The sequence below is a fragment of the Acanthochromis polyacanthus genome, chromosome 21 (genome assembly GCF_021347895.1).
Source record: "Acanthochromis polyacanthus isolate Apoly-LR-REF ecotype Palm Island chromosome 21, KAUST_Apoly_ChrSc, whole genome shotgun sequence".
NCBI classification, from domain to species: domain Eukaryota; kingdom Metazoa; phylum Chordata; class Actinopteri; family Pomacentridae; genus Acanthochromis; species Acanthochromis polyacanthus.
In genome coordinates this window covers 8,771,228-8,792,303 of record NC_067133.1, presented here as the reverse complement: position 1 = coordinate 8,792,303, position 21,076 = coordinate 8,771,228, and the positions used below count along the sequence as shown (strand labels likewise).

Sequence of the window (21,076 nt, the reverse complement as noted above, 5' to 3'; positions counted from 1 at the left end):
TGTTATTTGCCCCCAGGGCTATTTTTCTGCAGGTTACAGTGCAAGTTCAGACATGTGCCTCAAACATTCCACCGATGCCATGAACTCACGTTATTAGCATTTTCTGTGCAGCGTCACTGCTTGTTTTTCTGCAGCTTTCAGTTTCTCTCTCATTTCTCCTCACTGGGCTTCATGTTTCTCTGCAACAGAAAGTCCTGCAGCTCTGTGGAACCAGAACGACCACGAAGAAGGAGACTCAGAAATGTCTTCTGTAATGTTCACAGAGATGCAAAAATGATACAAAAAGGAGCAAAAAAATAGAGAAAAATGACAGAAGAAAGAAAAAAAGCCAAAATGGCACAAAAAAAATTAACAAAAATCATTTTTAAAACGGTGAAAGAATAGAGTAACATGCAGTTGTCCAAATTATATTAGGAATTGTAAAAATGAAGTGAAACTTGTCCAAAATGACTCCGTTCAAAATTAAATTTTCGTGTCATTTTGGGCAAGTTTGTTGATAGATGGAGGAAACAACACAAAAAGGTGAAAAATAATCATTTTAAAAAGCAAAACAAGCAGAAAACATGACAACAACTACCTGAAATATGTCCACAGTATCATGAGACTTGGCCAAAGTAGCATTAAATTGTCCAAATTGAATTAAGAATTGTCCAAAATTACTTGAAATTTGCCAAAAATTGCTAAAAAATTTGTTCAAAATGAACTTTACAAGTCATTTTCAGCAAATTCTAACACAGTAAATAGAGAAATAGTGAAATCAATGACATGGACAAGAAAGATGTAAAAATGACACAAAAAGATGAAAAAAAAATCACTTAAAAAGGAAAACAAGTGGAAAACATGACTAAAATGACTCAAAATTTGTCCACAGTAACATGAAACTTGTTCATAGTAACATTAAATTGTCCAGAATTATTTGAAGCTTGTCAAAAATTGCTCAAAATCTCTTCAAAAGGAAACTTCCGAGTCATTTCGGGCAAGTTTCTTGTCCTTTTGTATCATTTCCAACACAGTTAGTGACAAATAGAGAAAACAATGACATGGAAAGACACAAAAAGATGCAAAAATAACACTAAAAGATTTTAAAAAGATATTTTAAGAAAACAAAAGAAGTAGAAAACATGACCAAAATTACACTGTATCCGTCCATATTACCACTGTTCAGTATCTTCAATATTGTAGCATGCTAACATTAGCTTAGCACAATTTTAAGCTTTGATTTGTCTAATTTTCCTCACTGAACCGCACATCACAGATAAGTAGTTCAAGGACTGTCAGAAAGCTGAAAATCCATAGAATTTTTATGCTTTTACAGTTTCTGGCTCTAATAAAAGCTGTATTTTTGGTGATTTTTTAAATGACTACATTCCTTTCAGCTCCACAGGCAGGTTTTCGTGGTTGGGCTGATGGTTCATAAACCGTCAGCAGCTGTAATGTTTCATAAAGCAGCTGCACGAAGAACACAAATCCTCCGAGATGCACGATTTCCTGGAGCAGCTGCACCTGTTGGCTCGTTGCTCAGAAGACAAACCGACATCTATCAGTAAATCTGCATCATTCGTGCCTCCAAGAGGTTTAAAGTTCTGTTTGGAGGTTTCTCACAGTTTCTATATTTGCAGAGCAGCGCTCTTGAGTTTTTTGTTTTTCTTATTATTTTTTTCCTCTTTCAGGTTCTGTCTGATTGGAGAACAGCCCACCGCAGACCACATTTTATTTCCAACTCATAATCGTGGCTTCGATCTTTCTGTTATTCAAACACGCTGAAGGCTGAACAACACAAAGAGGTTTTTTTTCGTTTTCTTCCTGCGCTCGAGGTGTAAACAGCTGAGCAGACCGCTGTGTGACTGGTTTGCTGGTACTATTCTCACCGGTTTGCAGCTTTCAGTCGTGTAAATATCATAAAACTAGGTGTGAAACCTCAAGACTTTGGCTCAGAAACTGACTGAAGCTGAAAAACAAAGTTCAGTTTGTCGCCTTGATGAGTTTAAATCTTAAAAAAAAAAATTTCTGCGTGAGGTTTTAGTGTTTTGCCAAGTGGATGGAAAGTCACATTTTTCCAGTGTTGCTTGTAAATTGTTCAACGTGTTAATTTAGGCTTTTTTCAATGTTTTCTTGAGTAGATAAGCCACCTCAAATAAATTCAAAGCTCATTTTTTTCCATTTTTAGGATTTTGCAGCGTATTTTGTCGTTTTTTTGTGTCATTTTTGTCTGTTAACTTTGCATATTTTGTGTAACTTTTGCATATTTTGTGACATTTTCACTTCTTTTTGTGTCTTTTTTGCATCTTGTGGTCTTAATATCTTTTTGTTCCGTTTTTGCCTGGTATTTTTGCCATTTCTTGTCATTTATTCATCTTTGTGATGATATTACTGTATCATACTGCACAGAAGGCATTTCTGAGTTCTCTCTAAAGCTTTTTGTGCAGATTTTTTTATCATGTATTTTTGCTGGAATAACAGTGTATTTTTTTCACTGTTATTCTAGCATTTTTAATGTCATTTATTATGCATCATGCTGCATCTGAGACATCTCTGAGTTCTCTATAGTTTGTGTAGTTTTCTGTATTTGTATGTCTTTGTGTCTTGTCTCGATTATTTTTGCATCGTTTTGCATCATATTTGCATCTTTTACTGTCCTTTTTGTGTCATTTTGTATCATTTCATGTCACTTTTGCCTGTTATTTCTTCATCTTTTAGGGTAATTTTTGCGTCTATTGGGGAAATTCTTGCACCTATTGTGTCATTTTTGCATCTTTTTGTGTAATTTTCAATATTTTTTGTGTCTACTTTGCCTGTCATATTTGCATCTTTCAGCATTTTTGTGTCATTGTTGCATCTTCTTGTGTCTTGATGTCACTTTTGCCTGTAATTTTTGCCTTTTTGTGTCATTTTTGCGTCTCTTTTGAACAGTCTAACTGTGTCATTCTGCACAGAAGACATTTCTGAGTTCGCTCTCCTTCTTCATGGTTGTGTTGCTTCCACAGAGCTTTCGGACTTTAGATTGCAGTGAAAAACGAGCCCACAGTGAGTTAAAACAGCAGCAAAAACGCCCACAATCTGCTGCTGGAGTTCAGAGGGTTAAAGTGCAGCGTACTGATCGATATGTTTTATCGCTCCGCCTGCAGAGGAATGTTTTCTGGAAATAAACGGTGCAGATGTAAGATGACGTGCTGCCTGTTGACAGATAAATATGCATTTATGAGGCTGAACGAGTCCAGACGGCTCCACATGTCAGCGACAGTTCTCAGGCTGCAGAGCACTTTAGCAGCTAATAATAGCCGCGGTGCGCTAACGCCAGCTCTGGCAAGTCTTCATGCAAATCCAGCCAGAAGGTCAGACGGTCACAAGTTGCATCACTTCCCTCCTGCAGTAGATCTCCGGTCTGATCTGCTGTGATTGAGTTTACGCTCGTCTTCTATTGTTCTCTCAGGAACAGTTTAAATCTGCACCATTTACAAATACCACTGGGTCAGAAATGATTCAATTAGAACATTATTTTTCTACAGAGTGAATCACCTCTAGAGATTATTCTGGTGTCTTCTGTGTAAAATGATCCTTTCATTGTCTAGAACCTGTTCTGACCAACCACCCATCACACATGCTGGTATGAGCCTTGAACATTTACCCAGAATGCACATTTCCCCCTAAATTTGTCCAGAACGACTCAAACATTGTTCAAAATAACTCAAAAGATGTCAAAAAAAAAAACCAAAAGTCACTGAAAATGTCTCCTAAGTTATTCAATTTTTCCCCAAAATGACCCAAAAATGCTCAAAATGTGTGTAAATATGCTCATTTAGTTGTCTGTAATTGTTCTGACAACCACCTATCACACATGCCGATATGAGTCTTGAAAATGAACCCAGAATGCAGTTTTTAAGGTTTCTCCTGCTTTAGGTAGGTTTCATCTAAAATGACTTAAAAGCATGTTGCAAAGTAGGGCTGGATCCGAATATCCCGAATATCCGAATATTCGTTCGCTACGGCACTATCCGGATATTAATTTTGGTATCCGAATATTCGCTCCCCCCGCCACTGTCGGACATCACCGGGCAGAAAGAATATGCAGCGTTACTGACTCAAACGTCACGCTTTACTTCGTTGCATAAACAGAAGACAAGATGCTAAAGACCGCTGTTTGGGAATTCTTCAGTTTAAGACTAAACGAGGGCAAAATGTGGACCCGGGAGACCAGACGAACGGATCCGAATATTCGGGCCGTCTCCCCCCCCCCCCCCCCCCCCCCCCCCCCGGACGTTACGGGGCAGAACGAATATCCGGATATTCGTCTTTAATAGGGCCCAAATATTCGGAGGCCAGAAACCACTATTCGGGCCAGCCATATTGTAAAGTACATACAAGTTGTCCAAACACACAAAAAAATTGTCCAAAACCACTCAACTTTTTAAAAGAAGGCTTGAATTATGTCTAAAATTACTCAATACTGTTCAAAATGTCATTTCAATCATCCTTTAATGTTTAGAATGTGACACCTGGATGGATTAAAAAGTTCATAGTTTGGTCAGTGGCCTTTCTTTTCTGTTGTACTTCATATTAGCAGCACAAAATCATGTTAGCTGGAAGCGCCATGCAGAGAACAGTGGTGTGTAGCAGTTTCCGCAGACATATTACCATGTTTATCCATCAAACTCCTGTTCTCAGAGCACAGATGAACCTGGGGAACATCCAGCCTGACATATGTGGACATCAGTCATCTTTACAACAGCCTCCTGAAGGGACCAGAACGTTCTGTAGGATGCCAATACATCTTCAGATAACACCAACGTCCTGCCCAGAATATTTCACCCTCTGTCTGCAGGACACAACAGGAGTGAGTACAGTAACCCAACGTGTAAAAATCACTTAAATGTCAAATGACTCAAAACCGCATCGCCTCTCAATAAGTTGAACAACAGACGATTTCCGCGTAAACAGTCAAAAACAAACTTTTTGGACGGACTATATGAAAAACTTGGGCCCTAAAGTAGAAACTCCATGCAACAAAACTGAATAAAGCTACGATAAATTAAACAAAACCACCTGTGTTCTGATGTACGGACATGAACAGTGAATGCATAGTGCTGACAGTGAAGCGCTCCATGGCTCCACATGGAAAAAGAATATTAGACAAGCTGAAAAATCTGACTGTGACACTTCAAAAAGGTGGAAACGGATCTGGGAAGATCTATTAAAAATCAGTGGAAACAGTTGCAGCAGTAATCAGGAGGTATAGACGAAGCCATGGTACCACTAATCAGCACTGTAGTAGTCGTCCTCTTAAATGACTCTGCAGACAGTGATCAATTTCACAGTTTACGTGTGAAGACTTGGCATAGCGGTTATCAATGGAAATCAGAGTTTCTTAGAAGCTCAGATGGTGTGAAGGACATTTCCGAACATCAACCTCTGTAGACAACATCTTGAAAAACACCTCTGCCTTCTCTTCAGTACAAAACTTGAAGATGAAAGTTCGCTAGAAAACATAAAAGCAGTCTGATGAAAGTAGGGAGCACATTCTTTGGTCAGATGATAAACTTGTTGGGCTCAGATGGAGTCCAGCATGTTTGGTATGAACCTGACCAGGACTACCATAGTGAATGCATAGTCCTGACAGTGAAGCATGGAAGAATTGCGAGTCTCTTTCTGATGATTTGTCTGCTTCCTTGTAGTCATTTTGCGTCTTTTTGTGGCCATTTTGTGTTTCTTTGTGGTCGTCTGTGTGTCTTTGTGGTTGTGCTTGAATGCATAGTCCTGACAGTGAAGCACAGAGGTGGAAGTGACAATAGAGGCACAATGTGAAGGACAGTTCATGACATCAGCTTCTAGTCATGGAGTCTCTGGCTCTAAACTACAAGATTCAATTTTAAGAACATGAAAAGAACCCTGATGAATGGTGAGATGAAACCAAGAAAACAGTTAAAGCATATCTGGTGGGATCACATGAAGCAAAGTCCATGTATGAATCTAGTCAGGACTACCACAGTGAATGCACAGTCCTTTCTGGCGACCAGTTCATGCGTAACTCTGTTGCAGTTGAAAAAGGGCTGGCCCTGGACTGTCGAAGCAACAAATGCTCTTCTCTAACAGGTGTCTGCCTGACCTGGGCTTGTCATAAACATCACCAGTTTCTTCAGATCTTTTTCTTATCCTCTCTACTTGACATTTGGATACATTAAAGCTGTCTGCCACCTCAGCAGCAGACTTGGTCTTCAGGGTCTTGCTGATCAGCACTTTGGTCTGTGGTTGGATCTTTGGCACGCTGTCGGGGTCAGGTTGGGCTTCATATGAAGGTCTTGTGTCTTGGTTTTCTTTTTATACACACCTGGGAATGTTACAGTTACAGTATTTGTCACAGGTGAACTTCTAATCTGTGATTGGCTGAATAATTTAAAGACATGACAAGACTTTTGTCCTTGCAAAAACAGATGTCATGGGCTTTACCAAGACGTGAACATCAGGACACTTTATGACTGGTTCAATTGGCACCCAGTTATTAATGTGAAAGCCCTTGACATTAAAATGAACCATTTTTTGTGAGAACTGATTGATTAGAAATAAAGTTATATGCCATTTAAGGTTACTATATCCTTATGCAACAAGACTTTTGTCGGGGACTGTACATAGTCTAATTTAAATCCACTTTAGAGTGTTTGAAAGCGAAACTGTTCATCGCTGCTGCATACGTTCCTCAGGGATCATCAAGATAAGAGTTCACCCCAAACACCCCCTGCTGGTGTCCAATCAGATCAATTGTTCTTGTTTGAAAGAACTCTCTTTGTCTGGGCAGCAGTTCGACACTTGTGTAATTGAGGCTCTAGCTCAAGTCATTATCCTTAAAGGGAACAAAGAAAGGATTCGGAGACGACGACGGACAGGGTGGCCACAAGGACGAGACAAACTCTGCTTTAAACTGTTTGTAAAGAAGTGAAAGTCAAACATGAATCCTTGTCAGAGCTGTAGAAACTGTTGGTCTAATTTAGTGTTTGCTAGTTTGCATTTGTGCTTTGAAACTGTAGCTGCTGGTGAAATAAAGCAAAACCACAATCATCCAACCAGCACACTTCTGTTCAGACTTACTTGTTCTTAAAAGTGTCTGAGACCTGATTCTCCAACAAACACATTCAAGTCTACACTGTAAAAAAGCATGAACACAGAAAAAAAAAGATTCATTTATAGTTTAAACATAAGAAGAGGCCAAAATTACAAATATTGTGTCGTTTCTACATGGTAATTGCTTTTTTATAATGTATAATTTTGGAATATATGATTACACAGTTCCTCAATAGTTTTAATGTACTTAAAACAGCAAAAAAAGAAAAGCTTTTTTATTTATTTTTTTTACAGACATTTAAAAGAAAAATGATTTATAACAAAATATTTTAACAGCTCTTTTACAGATCTTTCAAATTTGATTAAATTATAGATAATATTGAGTAAAATTACAAAAATAATGATAATTTACATGTCAAATGTTAAACCGCAAATATATTTTTATAAAAAATATTTTATTCTTTTACATTTCACCATCAAAATTTCTTTTTTAACAGCATTTAAAGGAGCAAAATCTATTTGTCATAATTTAATAAAATTACACAAATAGAAGAATTAGATTTACAAATTTACCATTATAAAAATAAAGTCTGAATTAAAAACCTGCATTTTTAAAAATAGTATTTTTTTTACAGTGTATCACCATCAAATTCCACCATTTTTACTGTTTGTAAATCAGCAAAAACATAGTAATTTTTAAAGATTGTGTTTTTACCATTTTTACATTTTTTAAACAATACACTATTCCACTTTTTTCTATATTTTTTTCAGTACAGTAATAATATTAAGATTTAGTAAAATCTACAGAAAAAAGTATAAATTTTCAAAAGTAAAAAAAAAAGGCTAAAACTGTAAATGACATTTGTTTTAAAATTCTGTACAAATTACATTGACTGTATTTCAATCAGCTAAAAATTACACCATTTTACAGATGTTTTCCATTATTTTACAGTTTTTCCATTTCTGTTTAACATATTTTTCCTGGCAGATTTTCACAATTCTTCTTTTCTTTTTAATTTCTTGTTTTTCCTGCAGTTTATTTAATGGTAAAGCCTTCCACAGATTTCTTTTGTTTTCTTTAATCTATGAAGCTCAGCTCATTTTTTGTGAGGTGACTTTTACTGTCTTTATCAAAAAACGTTAGAAATCCTGGAAATGCGTCAAACAAAAAACAGAAAGGGAACCCAACTCTGAGCTCTTCTGTGTTCCTTTTGTAAAACGGTTGATTGTGAGCTGCAGGTTCAAACGTTTGACATGTTTGCGTTTTTTGCTGCTTTGACGAAACCGGGCGGCGGTGATTCAGCAGACATCCGTAATCTTCACATCTTCAACGCGCTGCAGATCTGTTTTCCAAAAATATCAGGCCCGCTGCAGCAGACGTGGGAATTACCGTTTGAAATCCCGGCAAGAGGCGTCGCTTCAACTTCTGTTATCTCAGCCCCTGTTCCATTACTTTAAATTAAATCTGCAGAGGAAGCTCTGATTCCACGTAAAGCCTGTGATATGAGCAGTGATGCGTGGACGGGCTCTTACTCCACCATCATCATCATCATCATCATCTCATTCCACGAGCTGTAATCAGAGTTATTAGTCGGAGGCGTCGGAGGCCTGCAGAGGATCATCCAAACCTCCTGTCAGGGAAACTAAATATCCAGGAGTACAGAAATTTAAGACGCCGGCCGACACGTGAAGGAATCCTGCAGCAACGTTTCAATCAGGTTTTAAATTATACCAGATAAATACAAACTAGGAACTGTATTTCTACTGTGTGTCTTTTTTTAATTACGGTTAAAATCTACTTCAGGTGACTTTAACCCTCTGAACCTCAAAACCTGCTGGCAGATTTGAAAAGCACATTATTTTTTAACCCTTTGATGCACAGCATGGGTCAAGAGATACCCATTTTACATTGAATATGGGTCACTTTTGACCCATGTTGTGCATTAAATGGTTTAAAAAATGCCCAAATTACATCATTTATCAGAGCTACAAATGGTACAATATTTTAGAAGCACAAAGAATTATCAGATTTTTTTTTAATTTAAAAAGACCAGGAGTGTTCCATCTGGAAAATAAACTAAATCTAATCTTAAAATCGTCGTGATATTTCATCAAAATTACTGTAGTCTGCATGTCTTTATTTTTTTTAAATCACCAAAATTATATCACTTGTTTTAACCAGATTCTGAAAAAAAAATTAAAAAATTCTGCACTCCTTCATGCAACCATGAAGACTTCAGCAGCTGTGATCAACAGTTACTCAAATAAAATTCAAGGACTTTTCAGCTGAACTGCAGGCTGTGTTGAAATTCTACTTAAAAGATGACGTTTTTGTGTTCTGTTCTTTAAGATTTGTGGCATTACATTACATTGTCTTTAAAGAAATCTCCATAGCTGTAGCATTTTCAGAAACTGTACAAACTACAGCCCGACTGATATGGATTTTTTGAGGCCGATACCGATTCCGATATTTGGCAGAAAAAAATACCAATAACCGATTTATCAGCCGATTACTTTAAAAATTCATATAAGGACTAAAATAACTTCTTTTTGGTCCTTTAACGCTTAGAACAACAAAGACATGAATTACAGACAGAATATTTTACTGTTTTACAATGTTTTTTCCTTTAGTACTTGTCTAGCTTTGCAACAGAGAGACTCAGATATTTTGTACACTTATTTCTGCAGTTGCTTACTGGCTTTTGAGCCTTCAGCTAGCACTATGCTAGGTTAGCATAGCTACAGCCATGTTACTGCTAACATAAACAGACAGGGGCTGTGTCCGAAATCGCATACTAACGTACTACATACTACATTCTCAATGAGTATATACTGTATACTACGTACTATAAGTATGATTAGAATGCCGACCGTTCACACTGTAATATACTACTCCGTTTCCCATAATGCATTTCAAACCTCCGACGACAAAAACCGGAAGTACGGCTATCAAATATCTCGGCTGAATGCCGGCTTCAGGTCGATTTTACGCTAACAAACAGTCGCATAATTAATGTGGCAATTTCAAGCCGGCACTCCTCATGTAGTTATTAGCCAGATTATGTGAATCGTTTCAATTGTAGCTGCAGGCTACTGGAGGTAGCTGCTACTTGTTCTGTATGCAAAGCGAGCTGCTGCAACTAGCTGCTAGCATTCAGTAGCACGTTGTGAGGCGTCTGACAAATTTAAAACGTTGGTCAGAAAACGCCTATTTCTCAAATCTGTGGGGTGATTAGGATGACTACTTAACCACATAAAATAAAATAAAAATCGCCGCGGTCCGGCCACATATCCCGCGGAGGCTTGCATTTTGGTGGATAGCTCGCAAAGCATTATGGGGCGGTTGAGTATGACTAGTGTGGTCACCGCGCATACTTAAAATTTTTCCGGATATAGTATACATCCGGGTATTTCTTGCGTACTCAATCTATTCATACTATCCAGTGTGAACGCACTACATACTTATTTTGACGTCACATTTAGTATGAGTAGTACGTTAGTATGCGATTTCGGACACGGCCAGGGAGTAACTTAAGCTAGGCTAGCACAACTTGAGCAATGCAACGAAAATGAAAAGCATGACCAACGTCATGACACACAGCAAAGAGGGTTAAACTGGATCAGGAGACGTGTTGAGTCATTAATTTCACATCGTTGTCGTGCAAGAACGTCATTCTGCTCGACTCTGACACTTAACATTTACTGTTTCATGAGAAATTAAGAATATATCGGCGTTTAATCTGCAAAACTCCAGCCTATGATGATTCTTTTGATAAGGGCTATAAACGGCCGATAAATCGGTCAGGCCGTAGTATAAACTGAATTTCAACAAAGATGTGTGAACTAATCACGTATGAGGTGCAGCTACATCGGCAAAATTAACCAAATCTAAGCTTAAAATTGTGATATTTCATCAAAACCACTTTATTCTACGTCTTACATTAAATTTCACCAAAAAAAATAAGCTCTTCTCTTGAACTAGATTCTGTCCAAAACAAACAATTCTGCACTTTTCATCATAACCATGAAGCCATTAGTGACTTTGCTGCAACCAACAAACTTCTGACTCAAATTCAGGGACTTTTCAGATGAACTGCAGGTAGTGTTTTCACCATTTTTTCCCTAAGTATGTGCTCAAAAATATAGCTAGAGAAACAATACGCTGCAACTTTACGTGCTTCAGTTTAACAGAGCAAAAACCCAGCAGGAATAAGTCGAGGAACATTCAGATTAAACGTCATAACTGTGACCTGATCGATCTGCTCAGCTTCAACACCACGCAGGTCGTCCGTCGAGTCTCCGGACTATTTTAGTTGTTATCAGGACCAGAGGCGGTCAAACGCTGGGCTGTATTTTCTATTTATAACTTCAGTGAGTGGAAGCAGCATCTGATTGGACGTCATCACTTTGCTCAGCAGAGACAAGATTCACCAAAATTGCATCTCGCGTTTCCTGTTGGACAATGTTCTGTCTTTTTAGGAAACATGAACACAGTTTCACAACCTCCAAAATACAAGATACCACATTTAGCTGACCTACTTATAAAAAAGAAAACCTCCCAAGAGCAAGACTTGGATATCTTGTCTTTGAACCTTGAAGCTTGAATGATGAACCTGAAAAAAATCATTACAATGAAATGTTTAATTTCAGCCGATATAGATAATTATTCACCATTTTATGAACATATTTTAATAAAACCCTCTACACAATGAAGCGGTGTTTCAATAATAAATAGACGATTTTGAGTTTAAAGATTATTTAGTGGTGAAAATAACTGCTGTGACTATTTATTGAGGTCAAAGTTTTAGCACTAGAAACACACAAATGATGAAATTTACATACATAAAAACTTAAAATAAATACTAAATACAGAAACCTTTAATAAATCTCAGCACAATAATTTCAAGGGGATGTTTTTCCAGTGCAATATTAGATAAAAAAATAAAATAAACAGGATGGATAATTTACCAAGAAACCAAACAGTGCTGCTTTATTTTATGATTAAATCCATCTGTGTACTTCACTAAAATTAAAAATTCTAAATAAAATATTTTTTTCTGTTGGTGTTTTTTTTTTTTAAAAAAGGTCAATAATTCTTCTTATTGACTGAAGTTAAACATGATGGTGTTTCTCAGATGTATCTCCTGGCTCCAGGTGAACCTGGCCAACACTTTATTGATCAATTTTCGCATCGTTATTGACGTGTCCATCCTTATCAATCCTCCAGACCTGGTAATCATTGACAGATTAATGGATATTCTGTCACTGGGAGTCCAGAGGTGATGCAGGAACAGCAGACAGCTCTGTGATCTTATTGATCTTTATTCCCAACGGACAGGAACCGGGCTGAGCCACTTAAACAAGCTTTTAAAAAAATAATGCTTTTTTAAACATTTTTAGGCCAAACTGTAAATAGTTCTGTATTTGTTTTTGTTTTTTTTACAAATACTAAAGGGTACTTTTACACATTTGACTGTGAAGTGACACTTTTTTGATTTTTTTTTTACTTTATACAAATCTGAAAAAAAAAAATCATTTCACAGATATTAGCTAGATTTTAAATGAAAATTTACATATATTAAGGATAGAAAAATGCTAAATTAGGTTTCTGTTATTCTAAACATTCTCCTAGTTTGGTTGAATTATCCAGATAATAGATGTAAAATCAGCAGACAAAAAGTGTTAATTTACATCTTTTTAAAAAAGAAAACACTGCAAATAATGCCCAAATTCAAAATCAGTATTTTAACTGTAGCTTATTAAAAAAAATCATGGAAATGAAAGTATTACTTTCTGTGCTGAATGTGCACAAAAATCAAAACACAAAATGGGCAAAACTGTTTAGTAAAATTAGAGATAATATCTAATATAATAAAATATATATAAAATCTACATTGTAAAAATAGTAATAAAATAATGCATTAGTTAATAAATACAATTGTTTTTCTTTAAAAATGGTCAAACCTATAAATAACGTCCACATAAAAACACCTGCATATTCACAAATAGGGCTGCAACTAATGACGTGTCGACTAATCGTCTGAGCATGGTACGTCATCAAAACCGGAAGTGAGCGCGCAATGCAACAGAAATCAGTGTCCGACCGGAGCGACGGACGGATGTCAGCGCTGCATCGTGCATATATTATGTATGGACGATGCAGCACGGATGTCCGCGTTTAGATACAGCTGTATAGTAAATGCTGACATCCGCATTTATGATAGATCGAGGATGTCGCGCTGTATCGTCCATACATAATATATGCACGATGCAGCACCGATGTCCGTCCGTGTTCCGCGCTCCGGTTGGATGGTGATTTCTGTTGCATTGCGCGCTCAGTTCCGCTTTTGATGACGTATCGTGCTCAGACGATTAGTCGACGCGTCATTAGTTGCAGCCCTATTCACAAATAGTAATTAATAAAAATAATTTGAATGTTTGACTGCAAAATTACACTGATTTACTGCATTTATTCAGAAAACCAACACCAAAAAAGTCATAATTCTACAGCTATTTGTAAGTATGTATTTACAGTATGTTTTCTGCCTCTTATTTTTTAACATTGTACATCCTTTTTTTTTTTAATTTATTTGACACTCTAAGCTGCTTTTTGTCTTGCAGATCTGCATCTTAAATGTGCTTCCAGCCCTCCAGAGTGCAGAGACAGAGCGGGGGAAAGCAGAAAGCGATGACGAACGCCGGGGATGCTGGGATGCAGCGCTGTCATCCTGCGTCTTGGTGAGATGCCGCTTCACTCACTGTGCTGGCTGTCAGCTGCCTGCAGCCTGCAGCCGGCCGCCGGTCGGCCTCGCAGCTGTCCACAGCCCGGCATTACATAACCGGCTACATCACAAACCCCCTCCTCCGGACACTCTGCAGTCTCTGCCGTCGCCCCGCAGAGGAAACCACAAGAGGACAAAGTTGGGACACCGGACAGACATGCAAACTCGGCTCTTCATCCACGATTTGCATGTCGAGGGCCGAGTTAATGAGGCGATGGCTCGTTTGCTTCCCGATTCCCGTCGACCCTTCACCCTCGGAAGCTGCACTCAAACACACTGATGCTGCTGAAGTGTTGCTGGTTGTACTGGAGACGTACATGAACCAGTGACCCACTTTACCAGCAAACGAACAGTGTGTTCCACATCCAAACCATTACATGCTGCCTCTCATGACATTTGTCCACACTATGGATTCCTTCTTCACTGTAGTATAAAGTCCTACACCTCTATGGAAACAAAACGACACTGGCTAAAAGATACTAGAACAAAATGGAGACTCCACATACTATAGATAATTAAATATTTACAGCCTCTGTTAATCAGCTGTGGGAAAGATGTTTCACAATGCTGAATGCATCTACCAACAACTTGCTGACAACATCCTGCGCCGGATACCGTTTTTTAACCATAACACATTTATTTTCTTGATCCACCAAGTTAGAATCCACCATGCTGGATGTATCTTCCAACCACTTGCTCCTCTATATTCCATTTCTGAGCCATGCCACATGTATTTTACTGATCCAGTATCGACTAAAGATGTTTCACCAACATCAGCATAGCTTCCAACAATTTGTTGACAACCTGCCTCTCTGTACACTTTTTAAGCACTGCCGCATGCATTTTATTGATTCAGATCATTAAAAAGGTGTTTCACCACGCTGGATGTATCTTCAATCAACTTGCCAACAACCTATTTTTGAGCCATGCCACATTTATTTTACTTATCCTCGAAATTTGCAAGACGTTTCACCATGCTGAACGTATCTTCCAACAAGTTTCTCCTCTGTATACCATTCATAAACCATGCCACATTTATTTTATTGATCCAAATAGTTAGACAGATGTTTCACCATGCTGAATGTATCTTCCAACAAGTTTCTCCTCTGAATACCATTCATAAACCATGCCACGTTTATTTTATTGATCCACATAGTTAGAAAGATGTTTCACCATGCTGAATGTACAGTATCTTTCAACAACTTGCTGACAATCTACTTTCTATCCTGTTTTCGAGCCATGCCACGTTTAAAAAGTAAAAGTTCTGTGATTCCACCTTCTTAAATATGAATATTTAATGGTTTCTTTTCTCCTCTATGACAGTAAACTGAATATCTTCGAGTAAAACAAGACTGACGATGAGGATCAGGCTTTTCATGTTTTGGTGTCTAAACTTTGTGGTTTTGATCTTCTGGTGTGTTCATGGAGGGTTTTGATGTTGTACGGTGTTAAAATTAAGGGATTGGACACTTTGGAATCTTAATATCCAGGTCTTTGACATTTTGCTGTGTTAACATCCAGGCTTTTTAGGTTTTAATGAATTCAATCTAGGTTTTGACACCATTGAGCTAAATTGCAAGGTTTTGACATTTTGGTATCATTAAATCTAGACTTCTGACATTTTGTTGAGTTAAAATCCAGGTTCTTTTTACTTTTGGTGTGTTAACATCCAGGTTTCTGACCTTTCACTCCATTAATATCCGGACTTTTGACATTTTGGTGTATTAATCTGGAAGTTTTTGGTCTTATGGTACATCAACATCAAGGTTTTTGACCTTTCAATGCGTTAATATTCAGGTTTAGACAAATTGTTGAGTCAATAGCCAAGTTCTTGATACGTTGGTGTGTCAATATTCACGTTTTGATATTTCTTTACCATTTTATAGACCAAACAGTGAAACAATGAATCCAGAAAGTAATCAAGAGATTAATAAACAATGAAAACAATCATAAGTTGCAGCCTTACATCCAAACGCTGATTGGTTCCATCAGTTTTGGGTTACATTAATGCCAAAGACATGCAATTGGTGAAATAAAGCACCTAGAGATTAATAATTAGTGCTACAGCAGAAAAAGAAGAAGGAGACACAAATGGTGGAAAATATAACTTAAATGTGACGTTGTTTTTATGTAGGTGAATGGAAACAAGTCTCACAATTATGAAAAACAATCACAGTCGGCTCAGATTACTGATAGTTTCTTATCAATCGCACTTCAACTGCAGTATCCCCTCCAGCTCTACTGCCATGTTTGGCTCTTTATCTTCAAAGAGGTGGACTGACCGCTGAGGTTACGACCTCTGACAGAGTGAAAGAAAAAGCAACAAAGAACTGAACTTTCCTGTGGATCCTACTGAAGATATTGAACCGGCAGCAGAGAGTTCACGCATGTGAACACGAGTGTTTCCCCCACAGCCACAGGGAATCCAGTAATGGGGGCTAACAAAGAAGCAGCCGGTGTTTAGTCAGTTGCTAAGCACACTGGGTCTGATATGACAGAATGCAACTCTCCAGTGAGTCCCACCTACGCAACACTTCCACCAAGGACCCCATGATGCAGTCTGTCATGCTAACACGCTACACGCTAGCTAGTAAAAACAAAGCAACTCGGGAAGCATAATGTGGGGCGACATTAAATAACGAGGAAACCAGCCTTCCTGCCTCGCCTGGTTGGTGGAAGACCAGTTAATTAACCTCCAGTAATGGGAGCACTAATTAGGGCTGGGCAGCCATTAAAAATATTATTATCACACCATCCATTACTGAAGGAGCTATATGGAGAAAGAAAGCCGGCCAGAGAACACTTTATAGACGGGAAGAAGTTTCAAACCATGTGTTCTAACAAGACCTGCTTTCACTTCTGCTTTGTTCAGAGAGCAAATATCCTGAAACTGCACAGTCCAACAGAGACAGCATCAAAACAGACGGTTACACCCTAACCTGAAGAGAAAAACATCTGCAATGTTTCTGGAAACATCCACACAAAATACTTTCATTTTGTGAAATTCTATGCATTTCGATTTGTCAGTTTTACTGCTCTGTTGCATTAAAACCCAGAGTTATCTCCTTTGTGCACTTTTGAGCTGAACATTTACAGAAAGTTAAGCAACTAAAAGCAGTTTAAGTATCCACTTAAAATTTGTAGTACCCTGAAAGTCAATGAACTCCAAAAAATAATGTTTGGCTCAGTTTGCACCAATCGTTCTGGTAAAATTATATTCAATCAACAAATCACATCTAGTTAGTGGACTTATTTTTTGCCCTACAATCAAAATTATTTTTGAAAATTCGGGTTATCAAGTCAAATTTATGGAGTTTTGTCAACTTAACTTTAGTTTAGTTTCAACTAATTTGCATTTAAATGATGCACAATATTAAGTTGTTGCAATTAGCAACACTATGTCAACACGACCCAATTATCAGGCTGACTTCACTAAGTTAGCTCAACTTAAACTTAGTTTTAGTTAAACTAAAGTAATATTTTGAGTGTAAATTACACATAATATTAGGTTGATGCAACTAATGTTTGCAACTTAAACAGTGTATCGTAAATCAAAATAAGTATAAATATTTAGGCTAAAAATAAATAAATAACGGTTTGCATCAGTACTTTTGAGTTAAGACAACTTCTAATGAAGTTATGTTCAATCAACCAACTATGTTGAGTTGGATAAATTGCTCAGTGTATTACATAATATAAATTAAAGGTATTTTAAAAGATTACTCGACATTTGCTTGAATAAACTCAAGCATTTAGGACTTGAAATCCTGAACTCAAGGTGAACAAAAACTAAGCTACCAACCTGATTTTATTAAGTTAACTCAACCTGAATTTAAGTTTAGTTCAGCAAACACAACTATTTGAGCTTAAACTATACATATTAGGTTGATTCAACTAATGTTTTCAACTTTAAAGGTTTATCTAAATCAGCAAATTGGACTCTAAATATAAATATTTACATTCAACAAAAATTACATACCAGTTTGCATCAATCTTGTTGACTTTAAGACCACTTCTAACAAAATTATGTTCAACCAACTAAATACATTGAGTTGAAGGAGTTACTCTGATCTCTGTCATCCAAAGTATTTAAAATGGCTTAACAACTGGCAGCTTAAATATAAGCTTGTAAGGACTTGAAATTCTGACCTCAAAGTGGAAAAAAAACAGTTATCAAGCTGATTGTATTAAGTTAGTTGAACTTGAGCTTAGTTTTAGCTCAAATAATGTAATAATCTGAGTTAAAATTACACATAATATTAGGTTGATGCAACTAAAGTTTGCAACTTAAACGGTTTCTCTAAATCAGAAAATTGGACTCTAAATATAAAAATAACTGCAGATGTTTAGCTCAACAAAAAAGAAATAACAGTTTGTATCAGTGTTATTAACTTAAGACAACTACTAATAAGATTATGTTCAACCAACTAACTATATTAACTTGGAGGAATTATTCTGATCTCTACAATCACGTTTACAATCTTGACCTCAAGGTGAAGACAAATCAAGTTATCATGCTGATTTTATTAAGTTTCCCCAAATTGAATTGAGTTCCAGTTGAAACAACACAAATATTTGAGTTGAAATTACACATACTGGGTTGATGCAACTTATTTCTGGAACTAGAAGGCCAATCTAGCCAGTAAACTGGATTTTAGAAACATTTCTCCAGAGGAGGTGGAGGTATGTCCCTAGAATGACTTCCAGAGAGGATCTCCTGTTGAACAGGCAGCTCCTGACCACACTCTCCTTGTGTCACCTTGAGAATCGGAACCAGAACAACCACCAACCTTCATGATGCCGCAAGGTGCGTTTCCAGCAGCCTGGATCCTCTCCGTCGAATTGTCGCGGCTGCCACTCCCGATCCGCGGGCTGCCGAGCTCCTTGTACCGTCCGTTGGTGTAAACTCCCTCGGCTCCGTAGCCGTGGGCAGCGGCCGACACCTCCAAGTAGGTCCGGGTGCCGGCGGGCGGCAGCACGGCCGCGTCTCCGGTGATCCCCGCCACGGTGGTCGCGCCCTGGGCTGGAGGGGCGCCGATGGCAGGATCCATAAAATGTCCCGCATCCGAAGCGTGAACCCCTGCCATGATCCGCCGGTGTTACAGCAAAGCTCTCCCCTCCGCAGCGGCGAAGCAACCCATGTTCTCAACGTCCGGGGCGGCTCTTCTTCTTCACCGGATCACCGCCGTGGCTCCATGCTCGGAGCGCCGCTGGTCCCGTGGAAACGCCGAGCAGACGGTGAACCCCGCACCGACTCTGGGCGCAGCTTCCCTGAGGCGTGTGCTCAGAGATACCGGAGACCGGAGGTTCTGCTGCGGTGCTCCCTGCTCACAGCTCACTGCGTGTCCGCCTGGTGGTGCTCAGAGACCCGCTGCGTCGCTCCGGACTCTCCGCTGCGCGCATCGCCGCGTCCTCAACACTTTTGCAGCGACAGACCGGAGCTTCCCCCGCTGCACGCATCCGCGGGACAAATTCAAGACTGCCAGGGCGCAGCCGCAATAAAGCACACGGGGCGCATGCACGGGAGAGCGTGCACGTGCAGCTGAACCCCCACTGTCGGGCGTGCAATCACAGTTTCACTCTTGAGGCGTGTGCGCGGAAATATGCCCAAAACAACCCACGTTGGTCACAACAACACAATGAGTCTACACACTTCAGGTTGTGTAGGTTCATCCTGGAGAACATCAAGATCATGTTTCATGTGAAGAACCAAAGTGCTGCTAACTTATGTAACTCACTGAAACTCCACATTAGTCAGGCTGCAGGTGATCCACTAGAGGGAGCTCATTAAAGAGTGAAGAAAAGTTTGGAAAATAATAATAACAATGTAATTGGTGTTGACAACAGTGTTCATTTATTCAGACTCATTTTATTTGCAAAAATGACTCCAAACTACCAGAGAACAAAAAATATCCCTCAGCCTCCAGAACTTTCACCTTGTTGTCTTTAAACCATTTCTGTGGAGCTTCAGATGTTTCCTTCGACTCATTGTCTTGATGGAAAGCAAATCTTCTCCAAGTCTCAGTTTTCTTCAGACAGCATCAGGTTGTCCTCCAGGATTTCTCTAGACTTTGCTGCATTCATTTTACCCTCTACCTTTACAAGCCTTCCAGACCTTCTGCTGAGAAACACCATGATGCTGCCACCACCATGCTTCAAAGTGGGGATGTTGTGTTTGCGATGGTGTCCTCCAAACGTAGCATCTACTCTGATAGACAAAAAGCTCCATTCTGGTCTCCCCAGACCAAAGAACCTTCTTCCAGTTGACTTCAGAGTCTCCACATGTCTTCTGGTGAACTCTGGTTCAGATTTAATTTGAGCTTTTTCCAACAGAGTCTTTCTCTTTGTCTCCATAAAGCTTTGACTGGTGAAGAACAGATTGCTGTATGAACAGTCTCTCCATCTCAGCTGCTGAAGCTTAGAACTCCTTCAGAGGAGTCATAGGTGTCTTGGTTTCCTCCCTCAGTAGTCTCTTTATTCTTGGTCTCTCAGTTTTGGAGGACGTCCTGCTCTAGTCAGATTAACTCATGTTCCATATTCCTTCCTTTTCTTAATGATGGATTTTACTGGTCTCCAGGAGATATTTGGTAACTTGGAAATGTTCTTGTTTCATCTCCTGGCTGATGCTTTTCAACAACCTTTTCTCAGAGTTTCTTGGAGTGTTCTTTAGTCTTCATGGTGTAGTTCTATCATTAATTCTAAACCACCAGTGACTGGACCTTCCAGATACTGGAGTCTTTATACTACAATCACTGAGACACATTCACTGACCTCAGAGCATCTTTACTTCAGTAACTGTGGGACTTCTAGTGCCAACTTCCTGCATCTGTGTTGAATTAGTCATTTTAAAGGGGGTAAAATATTTATACAACAATTTATATCACAGCCTTTGACTGATAAATGATGAACAGCAGCTATAAAAAGTGAGCTTTAACTTCAACATGAAGCTGTTGTGAACAACAATTTGTTAACACATGGGGACCTCTGCTGGCCGATGTTGACAACACTGTTTGGGAAGTAGCACAACACAGCTAAAAAAAAAAGTAAAACCATTTTCATTAAAGAATGAACAAGTCTAAATGAAAAGAACTGAAAAAACATATTCTTTTCATCCAACCTTTATCAATCCACTGAAACAGTAACAGCTGAAAGTAAAACTGTATCAAATTAGAAACCTGAATTGCTCCATAAGGATAAAAATGAGTCCATGTTTAGATGGTTCTGAGTATAAAGACAACAAAACA

General features: G+C 38.5%; 1 protein-coding gene across 1 annotated transcript in view; it reads right to left on the bottom strand.

Moving 5' to 3' along the window:
* Positions 1 to 19,519, bottom strand: part of plcl5 (phospholipase C like 5) — a 108,825-nt gene extending 89,306 nt beyond the window's left edge. Inside the window, 1 exon segment of the mRNA XM_022209043.2 lies at positions 18,623 to 19,519. Coding sequence (XP_022064735.2) covers positions 18,623 to 18,919 — 297 coding nt within the window. The 5' untranslated portion in view covers positions 18,920 to 19,519.
* Positions 19,520 to 21,076: the final 1,557 nt, after the last annotated feature.